A 12,622-nucleotide genomic window follows, 5' to 3' on the forward strand; every position below is an offset into this window, starting at 1 on the left:
TGAGCTTCAAGGCCCACAGAGAGGGTAAGGATAACTAACATGACTCAACAATAGGCCCATTGATCACTGGGACTTTGCCCACCATGTGCCTGGGCTGGATGGCTTCAGGCTTCAGCGGCTCACAGGGACCTGTTGGTCCAGCTAGTTCAGCATGGCCAACAATGACTGGCAGCAGTTCTGAAGGGCTGCAGAAAGGGGACATTCCTAGTCCTTACTAGAGGTGATGAGGATTCAACCTGGGATCTTTAGCATCCAAAATAGGTGCTCAAACCAATGGGTTATGGCCCTTTCTTGAATGACTGAATAGTCTTCAGAAAAAAAGGAAAGGGGAGAGTTATCTCTTCAGGGAAAACTTAAGAAATAGGAAAATTTATACCATTAATTCCTTTTCTCTGTGTGCCATAAGAAACCCCAAGACATCACAGCGGCCCTATGGCACCCCATAGCATAAATACCGAGAGACCAAAAAAAAAACCCAAACCACACTCTCCCAATGCTGCTCTCTGGACTAGGTCATGTAAGGAACAGGGCCCCCAAATCCCATCCCACGTAGTTGGTCCAGAAGGATACGGAAGTCAACAATATTAAATAGCCACAGAAAGCTTGAGAAGGACCAAGATCAGCCCTGCTTGTCCCATTAATAGAGGCCATTCCCGGCAGGGTGACCAAGACCAACTCGGTCCCATGGCCTGGACTAAAGTCAGATTTAAATGGCTCTAGATATTCCATATAATCCAAAAATGCCTACAGCTGTCCCAACTTTCTCCCCCACGTCTGCTCTTTACAGTCAATGTCTGCTCACTGGCTCTCAGTCAAACCTACCTCACAGGGTTGTTTTGGGGACTGAATGAGGAGGTGGAAAGCCATGTCCTCCACCTTGAGTTCCTTGGAGAAAAATATGGGATATAAATGCAATGATTCTTTATTTTTATTATTATGAAGAGGAGGAGGAGGAAGGAGGAGAGGAAGAAAAACTAATAATAAGAATAATAATAATCCTGACATTGGCATACAAGCAAAGACAGCTGCCAGGAGGAGTTAATGCTCTAGCAAAGGGAAAGAAAACTACCATAGTTGATTGCTTCTTTATCAAATGTTGAGATTTTGCAGTTCCGTGCATGTTATAATTCTGGGAGTAGATGGAAATATCTCTATGCCCTCCAGGGAGAGAGAGCCTTCTCTACTAGGGATCTGGGCTCCTCTCAGGTGAGAGATGGGAGGAGTAAGAGATCGTCCAGAGTCCAGTACTGCTTCAGATATCAGGAATGCATCTTATGAGTGTACACTTGTCTGTGAACCTTTGCCTGTGGGTTGTAATATTCTTGAATATGAGTGGTTCACGTATGAGCGGCAGACAGAGGCGACGTTTGAGGTAGCGAATGGCTGCAGTGGTTGTGTGAAATGGATGGTGAGCGAGACTGGATGAACGATTTTATGTTGTGTTGTTTGGAACTATATAATTATACTGCCTTGTACTTTTCTCCAATTTTATTTGTTTTGTGTTATGGATTGGATATGGTATGAGTATTTTGCTATGCAAATCACTTGACTTTAAAAAAATAAAAATACGCATAGTATGCATAAACCACTCTGAGGTCTTTCAGGCAGTAAAGCAGTCTATAAATGGAAGTAGCAATAAATCTTATTAAACTCTGCTCTCCATTTTAGCTAAAGCAAGCGTCTGATGACATTGGTGAGGCTTCTGAACAAGAGAGAGAAGTAAACACAATGAAGCTTTGCCAGCCTCAAAGTGAGGATGGGGTGGGGAAGGAAGGAAGGAAGGAAGACAGGTAAGGAAGAGAGGGGTGGAAAAACAAAAGCCAAGGCTTGCCAACGTAGAAAGCATTTGTAGCACCACTGCCAAATCTAAGTTAAAACATTGCTTTAGAAAGCACAGACGCTCCTAAGTGGATTCTCGGGTTCCAAGAGGTCCTTTTAACACTCATGGAGGGGAAAAAGCATAACAAAAATATTATCCCACTGTGATTTTAATCAGATTACTTGTAGCCCCACTAGGCTTATAAACCTGGGTTTTTCCAAGGAGGGGCCCTGTGACCAGGCACCCCCATTAATGCACCAGGAACTGGCACTGCCAAGCCTAGTAAAAGCTTCGCTGAGCGAGGCACAGCTGCAAGAAACCGCTAATAAAAAGCGTCTCGAGCCTCCTGCTTTACAAGCGCTGCTCCCATTTAAAGCACAGGCAAACACACACAGCATTTGGCTCCAGCTCAAACTTCCTAGCTCAGCTTGAGTTAAGGGTACAGGTGAGCAACTGGATGCCAAAAGATGTTTAAAAAGGAAAAGAAAAAAAGTCTTCCCCCCTACCTAACAGAGATAGGAAGAGAGAAATAAATTTCGCCGTTGATTTTACCGATACGGAGGCCTGTCTGCCGAAAGCTAAGCTGAGCCACTCAAAAGCATCTTATTAATATAAAAATAAATAAGTCTGTGAGCAGTGTTAGAAACTGATATGTGAAAGCTAGGAGCTAAATGGCAGCTGAAACCTAGGTTATGGGCGCAACAACGGAATGTCTAGTTGCACTTTTTTATAACAGGAAAACAAAGCTGAAAATGGATGAACTGCAGCTAAAATCTTATGTTCATTTTTCATATGGTCTAGTCCTTCCCCTGCCCACCTCCCTAATATTCTTAAGAGGGTCTCTTCTTCAGAGAGGAGCTGAAAGTGAGGGGCAGAAAAAGGTTCTCCTTTCCTTCCACTCTGCAGTTTTAATCTGAAATCTTAGGTGCAGTACTGTGCCTAGAGCTCAGAAACTGCTCGAGCAAATGAAATTCCCTGTCGCAAAATGTGCCTACAACAGTGGGAGTTTCAAACGCTGTCAGTGAGTTATTTCCCAGGTTTCCACCGAATCTTACCAGCAGAATATCCAAGAGCTAAATACAAATATGCAAGAAATTTGTGTTCTATAATCTCACATATATAGCTATTTTAGTGATTAACTGAATCCTAAAAGGGAACCAGAGCAAGCTTGAGTGGAGTGCCATTTAATGCTTTTATACTTTCATGAGAAAGAGCTACACCTCAGTGACAGAGCATCTCCTTCACATGCAGGAGGTCCCAGGTTCAATCCTCAGCATCTGGGAGAGTCGCTGCCAGTCAGTGCAGACAATACTAAGCTAGATGGAACAATAACCTAGCTTAGTATAAACCATTTAGACAGTCTAACCCAGTAGACAAATTCTCTGTGACCAAGTTGTATACAATAGTTTCCTTCTGATCACTGAAAATGATTCATTGGGTCAAAACATGTCTGGTCCTTGACATATTTCATTATCATCTGCTGGTCATATTAGGACTTTGACCTGAGTAGACAAATCAATTTGTTGCCATAGTTTAGTCATTTTGCCAACATTCTAATCTTTTAGCGTTAAAGTTAAATTAATTAAATTTAAATCTCCTTTTCCTATTTTATTTAGAAGGATCCAGGTCTTTTATTCTTACCCAACTTAAAACATTTTTTTCGAGTTCGCGTTGCTCATGACGCTGGTCCACACTAGCCAATGCAACTTCACTGACTCTCAAACTGCTCTGCCGCCCATAAGAATCACAATAATGGTAATAATAATAATAACGAACGCTAACAGAACAACAGCTGTGAAAAGCAGCATGGCATTCCATTTAACAGAAGAGGTCTTCCATCATTCAGCCAAAAAAATAAAATCAAAAGCACCGGGAGGAAAATGAAAACGGTCTTTATTTTTTATGGCTTTGCTTTTTACTTGATCGCTTTAGAAGCTGACTAAAAGCTTTGGCCATCCATCTTGTTCCAAAAGCCTTGTAAAGCGCACAGAACTCAGCTGCTCAGCTGCCTCCTAAATATCCTGGGACTGCTTCTCAAGAATGGCTTCAGAAGCCCACCATTTGCTTAATGTCAAGAAGAGAGCATAATAAAAGCAGTTCCTAATATTTATTTTTTTAAGTGGGAGAAAAGAGTCAAGGCCAGTTTACTGCACCAAGCAATTGGCCTGGACAACTTTGGGGTACAATTTCAGTGTAAAATCTCCATCGCAGGAGTTACAACAGAGTGATTTGAAAGAAAGGAAGGATCCGGCGCAACAGAACCCTTACACTATAAACTTCTATTGCCCGCTTAGAAGTCCCCAATGCGAACTTCTCAATCCTTTCCATTTCTTCTGCTCGGGACTTTCTTTGCGGTGAAAGCATACCACTCTGAGTTAAAAACGGGTGAAAATCTTCCAATAAAAAACCCAGATGGTTTCCTGATCAGAAGAGGCTGTTAATGCAAGCCAGGATGAGGGAGCTTTTTCAGCACTCCCTCGTTGGCAACTCTTCAGGGAAACATGACAGAAGTAGGGAGGGCCAGAACCAAAAATGGCTGGAGCGGCAGATGGGACTTTTACCTCTGTACATTGGGCTACATTTCAGCTGTGTAGAAGTCAGAGGTTTCTATACCGCCCACATACACTGACCCCTTGATGAGCTTATAAAGTAGTCATCGATCCCAACCCAAATTCTTAAAAAATGTCAAAGTCAAGAAATACCTGTATACAATCTTTTTTTAAGCAATAAAGCAGCAAGGTTTGAGAACACTGTTGTATTGCGGAAACCTCTGACTAAGTATAGAGTAAGGCTGGGCGATATCTGGCTTTCAACATCACAACAGATCACCAGCTAAACATTTCAACATACCGATATATCACAATGTCTGAAATAAAGACGGAACTATGTAGAGGCGAGGTTCCGAACTCTTTGAAAAACTATGCACTGTAAAACTTATTTCCCACTCCTAAGCCTTCCAAGTATGTTTCCGAGCACAATTCAAAGTGTTGGTGCTGACTTTTAAATCCCAGTATATCTGAAGGAGCATTTCCACCCCAATCACTTAGCCCAGACACTCAGGTCTTCTGCCGATTTCCTCACTGCGAGAAGTGAAGTTACAGGAAACCAGGCAGAGGGCCTTCTCGGTAGTGGTGCTCGCCCTGTGGAACACCCTCCCATCAGATGTCATGGAGATAAAGAATTAAACAACTTTTAGAAGACATCTGAAGGCTGTATCAGGAGGTTTTTAATGCTTGATGGAAACCCAGCCAGATGGGCAGGGCATAAATAATAAAACTATTATTATTATTATTATTATTATTATTATTATTATTGACACACACAACCAGCCGGGTCTTTATTCATCCCCAGAAGAGACCCATCACCCCTAGGGGGTAAATATTGACTGCTTTGGGGAACCTGTTAAATGTTTTATGTCGATATTTTATCACTTTCTAAAGAGTGTTCCTGAAATTTCTTCTCTCTAGCCTCTCAATTCTTTTTGTAACTTAGCACCTCTTTCCATCAATATCTGGTTCACTTTGGTCTCAAAAGTTTCTTCCCTCCACCCCGCAGCCAATCCTGGGAGCTGCATGTAGCTCAGGAAGTGGTCATGAAGCAGTCAGTGGCTGGGAGATGGGGGCTGTCAAAGTGTTAATTACTGCCAGAGTGCTCCAGCTTCCCTGCAAGACAGAGAGATGCGGCCGCTCTCTGCTCAGACATGATGGAGGACTAAATTTGAAATTGCAATAATAAATAAATATTACTACAGAGCATTACTACCACTCAGTTCGGCACAACCCACTGATCCCAATGGCATTTACTTCCAAGGAGTACATTCAAAAAGGAAGCGAGAAGCACTAGCAAACCTGGCAAAGACTTACTTGAGCACATCTCCCCAGTTCCGTCCTGCTGAGGAACTGAAATATTTTTAACGCCAGTTCATAAGGCAGCTGAACGTCAAAGAAGGGAACTTCGTTTATTTCATTCTGAAAAGTAGTCAGAAGAAGTGGGAGACAGGAGTTAAAATAAAATACTGTATTGCTATTTATTCTACATCCTAGAAGGAAACAGGAAAGAGACACAAGTTGCTGGTCTGCTTTTTTGCATGTATGAGCCCACAGACTTCATTCTGATAAAGAATCTTATAAAGAATTTGCATAGAATAGGAGCCCTTAACTTTTGGGGACCCAGGGGCTGTGGGCACAGTAAATTACCTATTTTGCAGAAGGAAAACTGGCAAGGCACAGAGGCCGCAACCATCCCAAACACAGCTACATGCATAGAGTTGTAACCAATGCTAATCAGAGCAGACCTATTGAAAATAACTGGCCTAAGCTAGCCTCGATTAAGGCACACACCAAAACAAAACAGTCAAAAAAAGCAGACAACAGCAACATGAACAACAAGCACTAATAATAAATTGTGCAAATTCCCCGTGCCAAAAAAACCTCATTAAAAAAAGAAAAAAAATGGGAGGGGCAAGGAAGCTCAGCAGCCACCAGAAGGGTGTCTAAGAGCATGGGGTGCCCCCAGGTATGCAAGCTGCCTTATACCATCTGTACCCAATGCCAGCCCTACTCAGAATGGACCCACTGATGTTAATGGATATGACGAAGTTCCATTGATTTCAATGGTTCTACTCTGAGTAGAACTAATTTGGATACAATCCTATATGTCCCCCTAGCTCAACAGCTCTGCCTGGAAGCTGCTCTCTTCCACCCCCTGCTACCGATCCTTTTACTTGGGGATTGAACAAGGTTTGAAGCCATCTTGTTCCAAACCTGGTAACCATCGTTTCTCAGTTCAGATGGAACCATAAACTATAGCTAACTGACGACTTTGGGGTTTAATGGACACGACTTTGGGGTTTAATGGTTTAATTCGGCAACTTCCCTATGGCCTGAGCAGGCCTATGAGGCCTTGACGTCGTCTTATATACCTGCTGGGATTGACAAAGCTGCCTCTGATTGGTTATCATTTAACTCTCACAGAAAATAATTTGCATCACACGTCATGTGCATGGAAGTTGCCAAACCAATTAACCAACTAGAAGGATTACTGTTAATAGCACCAGTTTTCCTATACTGTAACTTGATATTGCTGAATATGGTAATGCTAAGAAGACAGAGGTTGTGTGTGTGTGAACAAAGGCTGCTCAGCTCCGTATTTAGTCAGCTGACATGTGAGCATCCAGACAATATCACTCTCCTGGCACAAAATTATCGTTCAGCTCCATACATGAAATGGAAAGACAAGTGTGCAGAGAAACAGGCTACTTCTCCTTTGGCCCTTAGACCTGATTCAAAAGGGAGCCCAGGAAGGCAGAAGAAAATGACAGGCTGCCTCTACCAAACACACATCCTAACTCAGAGAAGGCCGTTAGATGAAGCATCCTATTCCTTCAATTTGAGGGAAGAAATCCTTAAAGTAATGCACAATTATTTCTTCACCTTTACAGGCTGTTTTGAGTACGAAATAACCCATCATCAAAAAGCATATAGAGCACATTAAAAGAAAAAGATCCCCTTGCAAAACTAGCTGTAGCTTTTATCAGGAATCCAAAAGACAAACATCGCCATCCGCTCCTTGGAGACACACATTTACACACCAGTGCGCTAATGGAGCTCTGGTTCACTAAATGGATTAATTTACTGCCATCAGAAATTTAATCTGTGCTTTTAAAACAAAAAAACAAAACAATGTAATTAACCAGAAGGGAGAGGAACAAGCTTCTTCTAACCTTTGTGTTAACTGAAAGTTTTTAAGATAAGCAAGCCAAACAGAGATGCAGGAAGAAGTTTTAAATTTCTTTTTGCATATTGTAGCAATGGACACTGTGCTGAAGGGCAGTATATAAGGGTTGCATCCAACAAAATAGTTGTCTGTTTGTGGCTCAACTTTTGAGTGCAATTGAACTTCCTGTCTCTACACACACACCCATCTCCAAATCTTCTCTGCAGGAATGGGGTGGGGGGGGGCTCACAAAACACGTTGGAGAGGTCCATTGCACTCATGTAAGTCATTTCACATGCACACTGTTTAAGTTGGAAAGAACCCTAAATCTTTAAGCAACATAAATCCAACCACCACACTGTACTTTACAACACTGTAAAGTCAGCCCAAGGGCAGCTGAGGGGCAGTTAGAAGCAGTGTAAGGGCTACTCCACTATTGGCAACAACACACCTCATGTCAATTGAAGTGTGCAGCCACACTATTCCACGGACTGGGCAGAGGATGGTGTGTACACAAATCCATGGGATTCTAAACAGGGTTTCCTTGCAGACCTAAAACCACAACAGCCCTAGGACTGGCATAGCATTCACCTGGAGTATTTACACTGGAGTCAATGGAAGGAAAATACTGTTTTTAAAACCCAAAGGCGGGGACAGCAGAAGAGCCACCTCTCCCACCTAGGGCCTCAACTTGCTGCAGAATTTCCCATTACCACAACCACACAATTGTTCTCTTAAGCTAGGTGTGGAGAACCTACGACTCTCCAGGTGTTGTTGAACGACAACTCCCATCAGCCCTAGCAAGCATGGCCAATGGTCAGGGGTTATGGGAATCGTACTTATCTTATGCAGTGTACAGTGGTACCTCGGGTTACATACGCTTCAGGTTACATACGCTTCAGGTTACACACTTCGCTAACCCAGAAATAGTGCTTCAGGTTAAGAAACTTTGCTTCAGGATAAGAACAGAAATCGGGCTCCGGCGGCACAGTGGCAGCGGGAGGCCCCATTAGCTAAAGTGGTGCTTCAGGTTAAGAACAGTTTCAGGTTAAGAACGGACCTCCGGAACGAATTAAGTACTTAACCCGAGGTACCACTGTATTGGTTTTTGTTTCTTCTTCCACCTCCAGTAAGAGAAAAGCCTCTACAGGCTAAGACAAGACTGTGCAGGGAAGAGACCTTTTGCATGCAATGCACATGCTCTACCACTGAGCTATGATGCTTCCCCACAAGACTCATAGACTCATAGAACTGTGAAGTTGGAAGGGACCCTGAGGATCATCTAGTCCAACCCCCTGCAATGCAGGAATCTCAGTACACAGACCCCATCCAAACTGAAACTATACCAGACCCTGCTTAGCTTTGCAAATGTGCTGGCAGTTTTATTGCTTCATCCCTCCCTCTTAGAGGCTTCTATTTATCTAGACCATTGGTCCACCCATTGGCTCTTTCTAGGGCTGATGGAGTCCAAAACTTCTAGAGGGCACCACACTGGGGAAGGCTGCTCCATGTTGACAGGCAGCAGCAGGACAGAGACCTTCCCAGCATCACGTCCGAGGCCTCTTACATATTAGGTATGGGCTCTGTCACCCTGTTTTGGTGACTTATCAGAACAGAGAAAGCTACCTTGTCCCATGTCAGACCACTGATTCCCCCCGCCCCCCAGCTCAGTAATGTCTACATCAGCAGCTGCTCCCCAGGATTTCAGAGAAGAAGTCTTTCCCAGCCTTACCTGGGGATGCTGGGAGCTTAACAGAGGACTTTCTGCCTGAGAAACAGATGCTCTACCACCGATCTACAGCCATTCACCATACCAGGTTGGTACGTTGCATCCATCTAGGCCAGTATTGCCAATATTAGCTGGTATTGCCAACAATGGCTGGCAGCCGCTCTCTAGGATATCAGACAGGGTGGGGGGCATTCTAAGATCTTCCTACAGATGCCCGGGGGGTTAGTTAGAAAGTGGTACTGTTCAATCCCTGTATGGGACAGCTGCAAGGGGTTGGACTAGATCAGTGGTTCCCAACCTTTTTTTGGCCATGCCCCACCTAAGCATTTCTAAAAACCTGTGACATATAATTCTTATTATTCAAAAAGTGAACTATTCACCTGGAGGAAGCCTAAAGGGTCATTCACTGTTATTTAAACCCGTATTTTAACCCATATTTTAATTAACTGTTTTTTTCTTTTTCTTTTATGTTTTATTGCAATTTTATTGGTGTTAGCTGCCCTAAGCCTGGTTCTGGCCGGGGAGGGTGGGGTATAAATAAATAAAAATATCATCATTATTATTTATTAATAACTCATTCTCAAATTGTACCCCTTAAAAATAAAAGTGGCCCACGTTGGGAACCACGGGACTAGATGGTCCTCAGGATCACTTCCAAACCCTATGATTCTATGACCCTATGCATGCAAAACCTTCTGGTTGTTCCCTCACTGCGAGAACCGAAGTTACAGGGAACCTTCTCGGTCGTGGCACCCACCGTGGAACGCCCTCCCACCAGATGTCAAAGAAATGAACAACGATCTGACTTTTAGAAGACATCTGATGGCAGTCCTGTTTAGGGAAGCTTTTAATATTTGATGAAATGTTGTATTTTAATATTTTGCTGGAAGCCGCCCAGAGTGGCTGGGGAAACCTAGCCAGATGGGCGGGATATAAATAATATATTGTTGTTGTTGTTGTTGTTACTACTACTAACTGAAGCATAACGCTTCCCCCTGACCTGTAGCCACTAGTGGTAAAAAACCAAACAAACTCAATATGTACTGCTCTTAATCCTACTCCTCGTTCCTTCCCGTACCAAGTCCAGGATGAGCTGCTCCAAAAGGTCCTCCTTTCCTGCTCCTCGAGCCTCGGCGGCAGCTCCCAAATCACAGTCCGGCGCGGTGGGGCTGCGGGGAGGCCTCCGAGGCGGGGGTGGGGGCGGCGGCGGGGGCGGCTGCTTCTCCTCCGGCTCCCACCGAGCGACGCCTCCGCAGCAGCCCCAGCCCCGCACGGGCTCCGGAGCCCCGCCATCCCCGCCGCGCTGCCTTTTCCGGCCGCCTCTGCCCGCCGGCCCTCGGCTGCTCTTCCTGCGGCCCTCCGGAGTCAGCTCGGCCCGCCAGCGGCGGCGGAAAAGCTCCAGCTCGGCCGCTCCGTCGTCCATAGCAACCCCAACAGAGATACCGGGCTCTGTCGGGGCTGACACCGGACCCGGCCGCTTCCGGTTTCTAGGTCCGCTGGCGACAGCAGCCCGGGCGGAAACTGAGGCTGCCGCTCCGGGGTTCCGCCGCGTCGTCGGGGAGCAGCGCGCTCGGCCAATCAGCGAAGGCAGCGCCGGCGGAGAGGGCGGGAGCAGCTCCGAGTTCCACGGAGAGCCGGTTCGGAAAGATTCCTCTGCAAACCGCGCTCTGTTGCGGCATCTTCTCCTCGCGCAGAAACGTATAGATAATAAAGCAGCAGCAGCAGCGATGTATTTCATGCCACTCCGGCAGCCGGCGCGCCGCTTCGAATTTCTTATTCGTGATTCTGCTTTATTTTGAATTGTTGCTTGTGCCATAAAGCGTTGCACTGCAATACTATGCGTTGTTGTTGTTGCTGCCATTATAATGGGTATATCTTGCAAGTCAGGTGCTCCACACCTCTCATTTCTTATGATGGCACTCTCCGCTTACCCGTCTCCTCGCAAATATCTGGATAACCAGTCTTATCCTTTCTTCTTGTGGGCATAAACATCCCATGCCAGCCTTGGTTTGGTTCCGTTTAGTTTAGTTATTTAGTTATGAAGGTAGCCCTGTTTAGGGAAGTTTTTATTGTTTGATGTTTTATTCTGTTTTTAATCTGTTGGGAGCCGCCCAGAGTGGCTGGGGAAACCCAGCTGGATGGGCGGTGTATAAATATATTATTATTATCTCATAAAGTTTCGTTTTGTTATTTGGGTTACATTCACGGCTTTTTTTTTTCTAGCCAGAATTCACCAGAACTGAGTTCCTGCACCTCTCAGGTGGACACCGTTGCCATTATAGGAGAACAAGGGAGGTGTTCATGATGAGTTCCAGTACCTCATTTTCTAGAAAAATAACACTGGTTACATGGATAAAATTAAATAACAATATTCCCCCCCCCAAAAAATCATTATTATTATCATCCATTACCTTACTAAAAGTAGGCCCACTGAAATTAATCAGACTAAGATAACTTTGGTGGGGCTACTCTTAGTAGAACCTAAATGGATATAATCCTATTAAGTCAATTGCTTTGAAGTGTGATGCATAATTGGTAAATGCTATTATTGTTCCTATCGGAGGATTTAACTGTGAGGCAGAGTTTTAATTGGTAAGGCTGAGAGACATTGTGAGAGCTATTGTGGCTCTTGGGTGCTACTGCTCCAGGGAATGAAATCAAACTTTACCGAAGGTAGCTTTTTATTCTTATCATGTGGTAACTTTTCCTTACCAAATTATACATTATTATTTACTGCTGATTATATTTATGGCCTATTGCAACTCAGCCTAATCTGGTACAACTGACACAGCCATAAAATGTTTATCTTAGTTCCCTTTTTCCTTCCTCTTCCTTTCTTATTTTCCTTGTTGGGTATATACTCTGGAAACTGTACATTAAGGACCAGATAAACATTATGCAATACGCACCCATGTTTTTCTGAGTTGTGTGGACAACACTATACACACAGGTTTAATTTCCTCTGGAGGAAAGAGATACCTGCAGTGTCTTTTACTGTTTTCTTTCATTTTATGATTCAGAAAATTCCTAAGTCAGACCATGGTCCCTCTAGCTCGTATAGCAATGGCTGTGCAGAGTGTCAAGCAGGGAATCTTTCCCAGCCCTTCCTGGAGATATATGGATGAATCTGGGACCTTCTACTTGCAAGGAGGATGCTCTACCACTGCAATTGTAGTGTTGGAAGGGACCCTGAGTGTCATCTAGTCCAACCCCCTGCAATGCAGGAATCTCAACTGAAGCATCCATGACAAATGGCCGTTCAACCTATGCTTAAGAACTGCCATATAGCATCTGACAACCATGTCTATGCTGCGCACACCATGACATATTATATGAAAACACTTGCTCCGAGTACAGAT

General features: G+C 44.3%; 1 protein-coding gene and 1 long non-coding RNA gene across 4 annotated transcripts in view; one reads left to right on the forward strand and one right to left on the reverse strand.

Moving 5' to 3' along the window:
- The window catches only part of FBXW8 (F-box and WD repeat domain containing 8), a 64,203-nt gene extending 53,429 nt beyond the window's left edge, over positions 1 to 10,774 (reverse strand). Inside the window, exons 1-2 of one of the 3 annotated variants that reach the window (XM_081892395.1) lie at positions 10,342 to 10,774; positions 5,683 to 5,787 (exon numbers count right to left, since the gene is read on the reverse strand). In XM_081892395.1, coding sequence (XP_081748521.1) covers positions 5,683 to 5,787; positions 10,342 to 10,686 — 450 coding nt within the window. In that variant the 5' untranslated portion in view covers positions 10,687 to 10,774. The remainder of the gene's footprint in view (positions 1 to 5,682; positions 5,788 to 10,341) is intronic. The other 2 variants (XM_081892393.1, XM_081892394.1) reach the window with 2 other exon arrangements.
- On the forward strand, positions 35 to 4,567 carry LOC309359144. The gene is made up of 2 exons (XR_014163729.1): positions 35 to 261; positions 1,669 to 4,567. It is a non-coding gene; the product is annotated as an uncharacterized lncRNA (long non-coding RNA).
- Positions 10,775 to 12,622: the final 1,848 nt, after the last annotated feature.

The sequence above is a fragment of the Podarcis melisellensis genome, assembly GCF_964234715.1.
Source record: "Podarcis melisellensis genome assembly, chromosome: 16".
NCBI lineage: Eukaryota > Metazoa > Chordata > Lepidosauria > Squamata > Lacertidae > Podarcis > Podarcis melisellensis.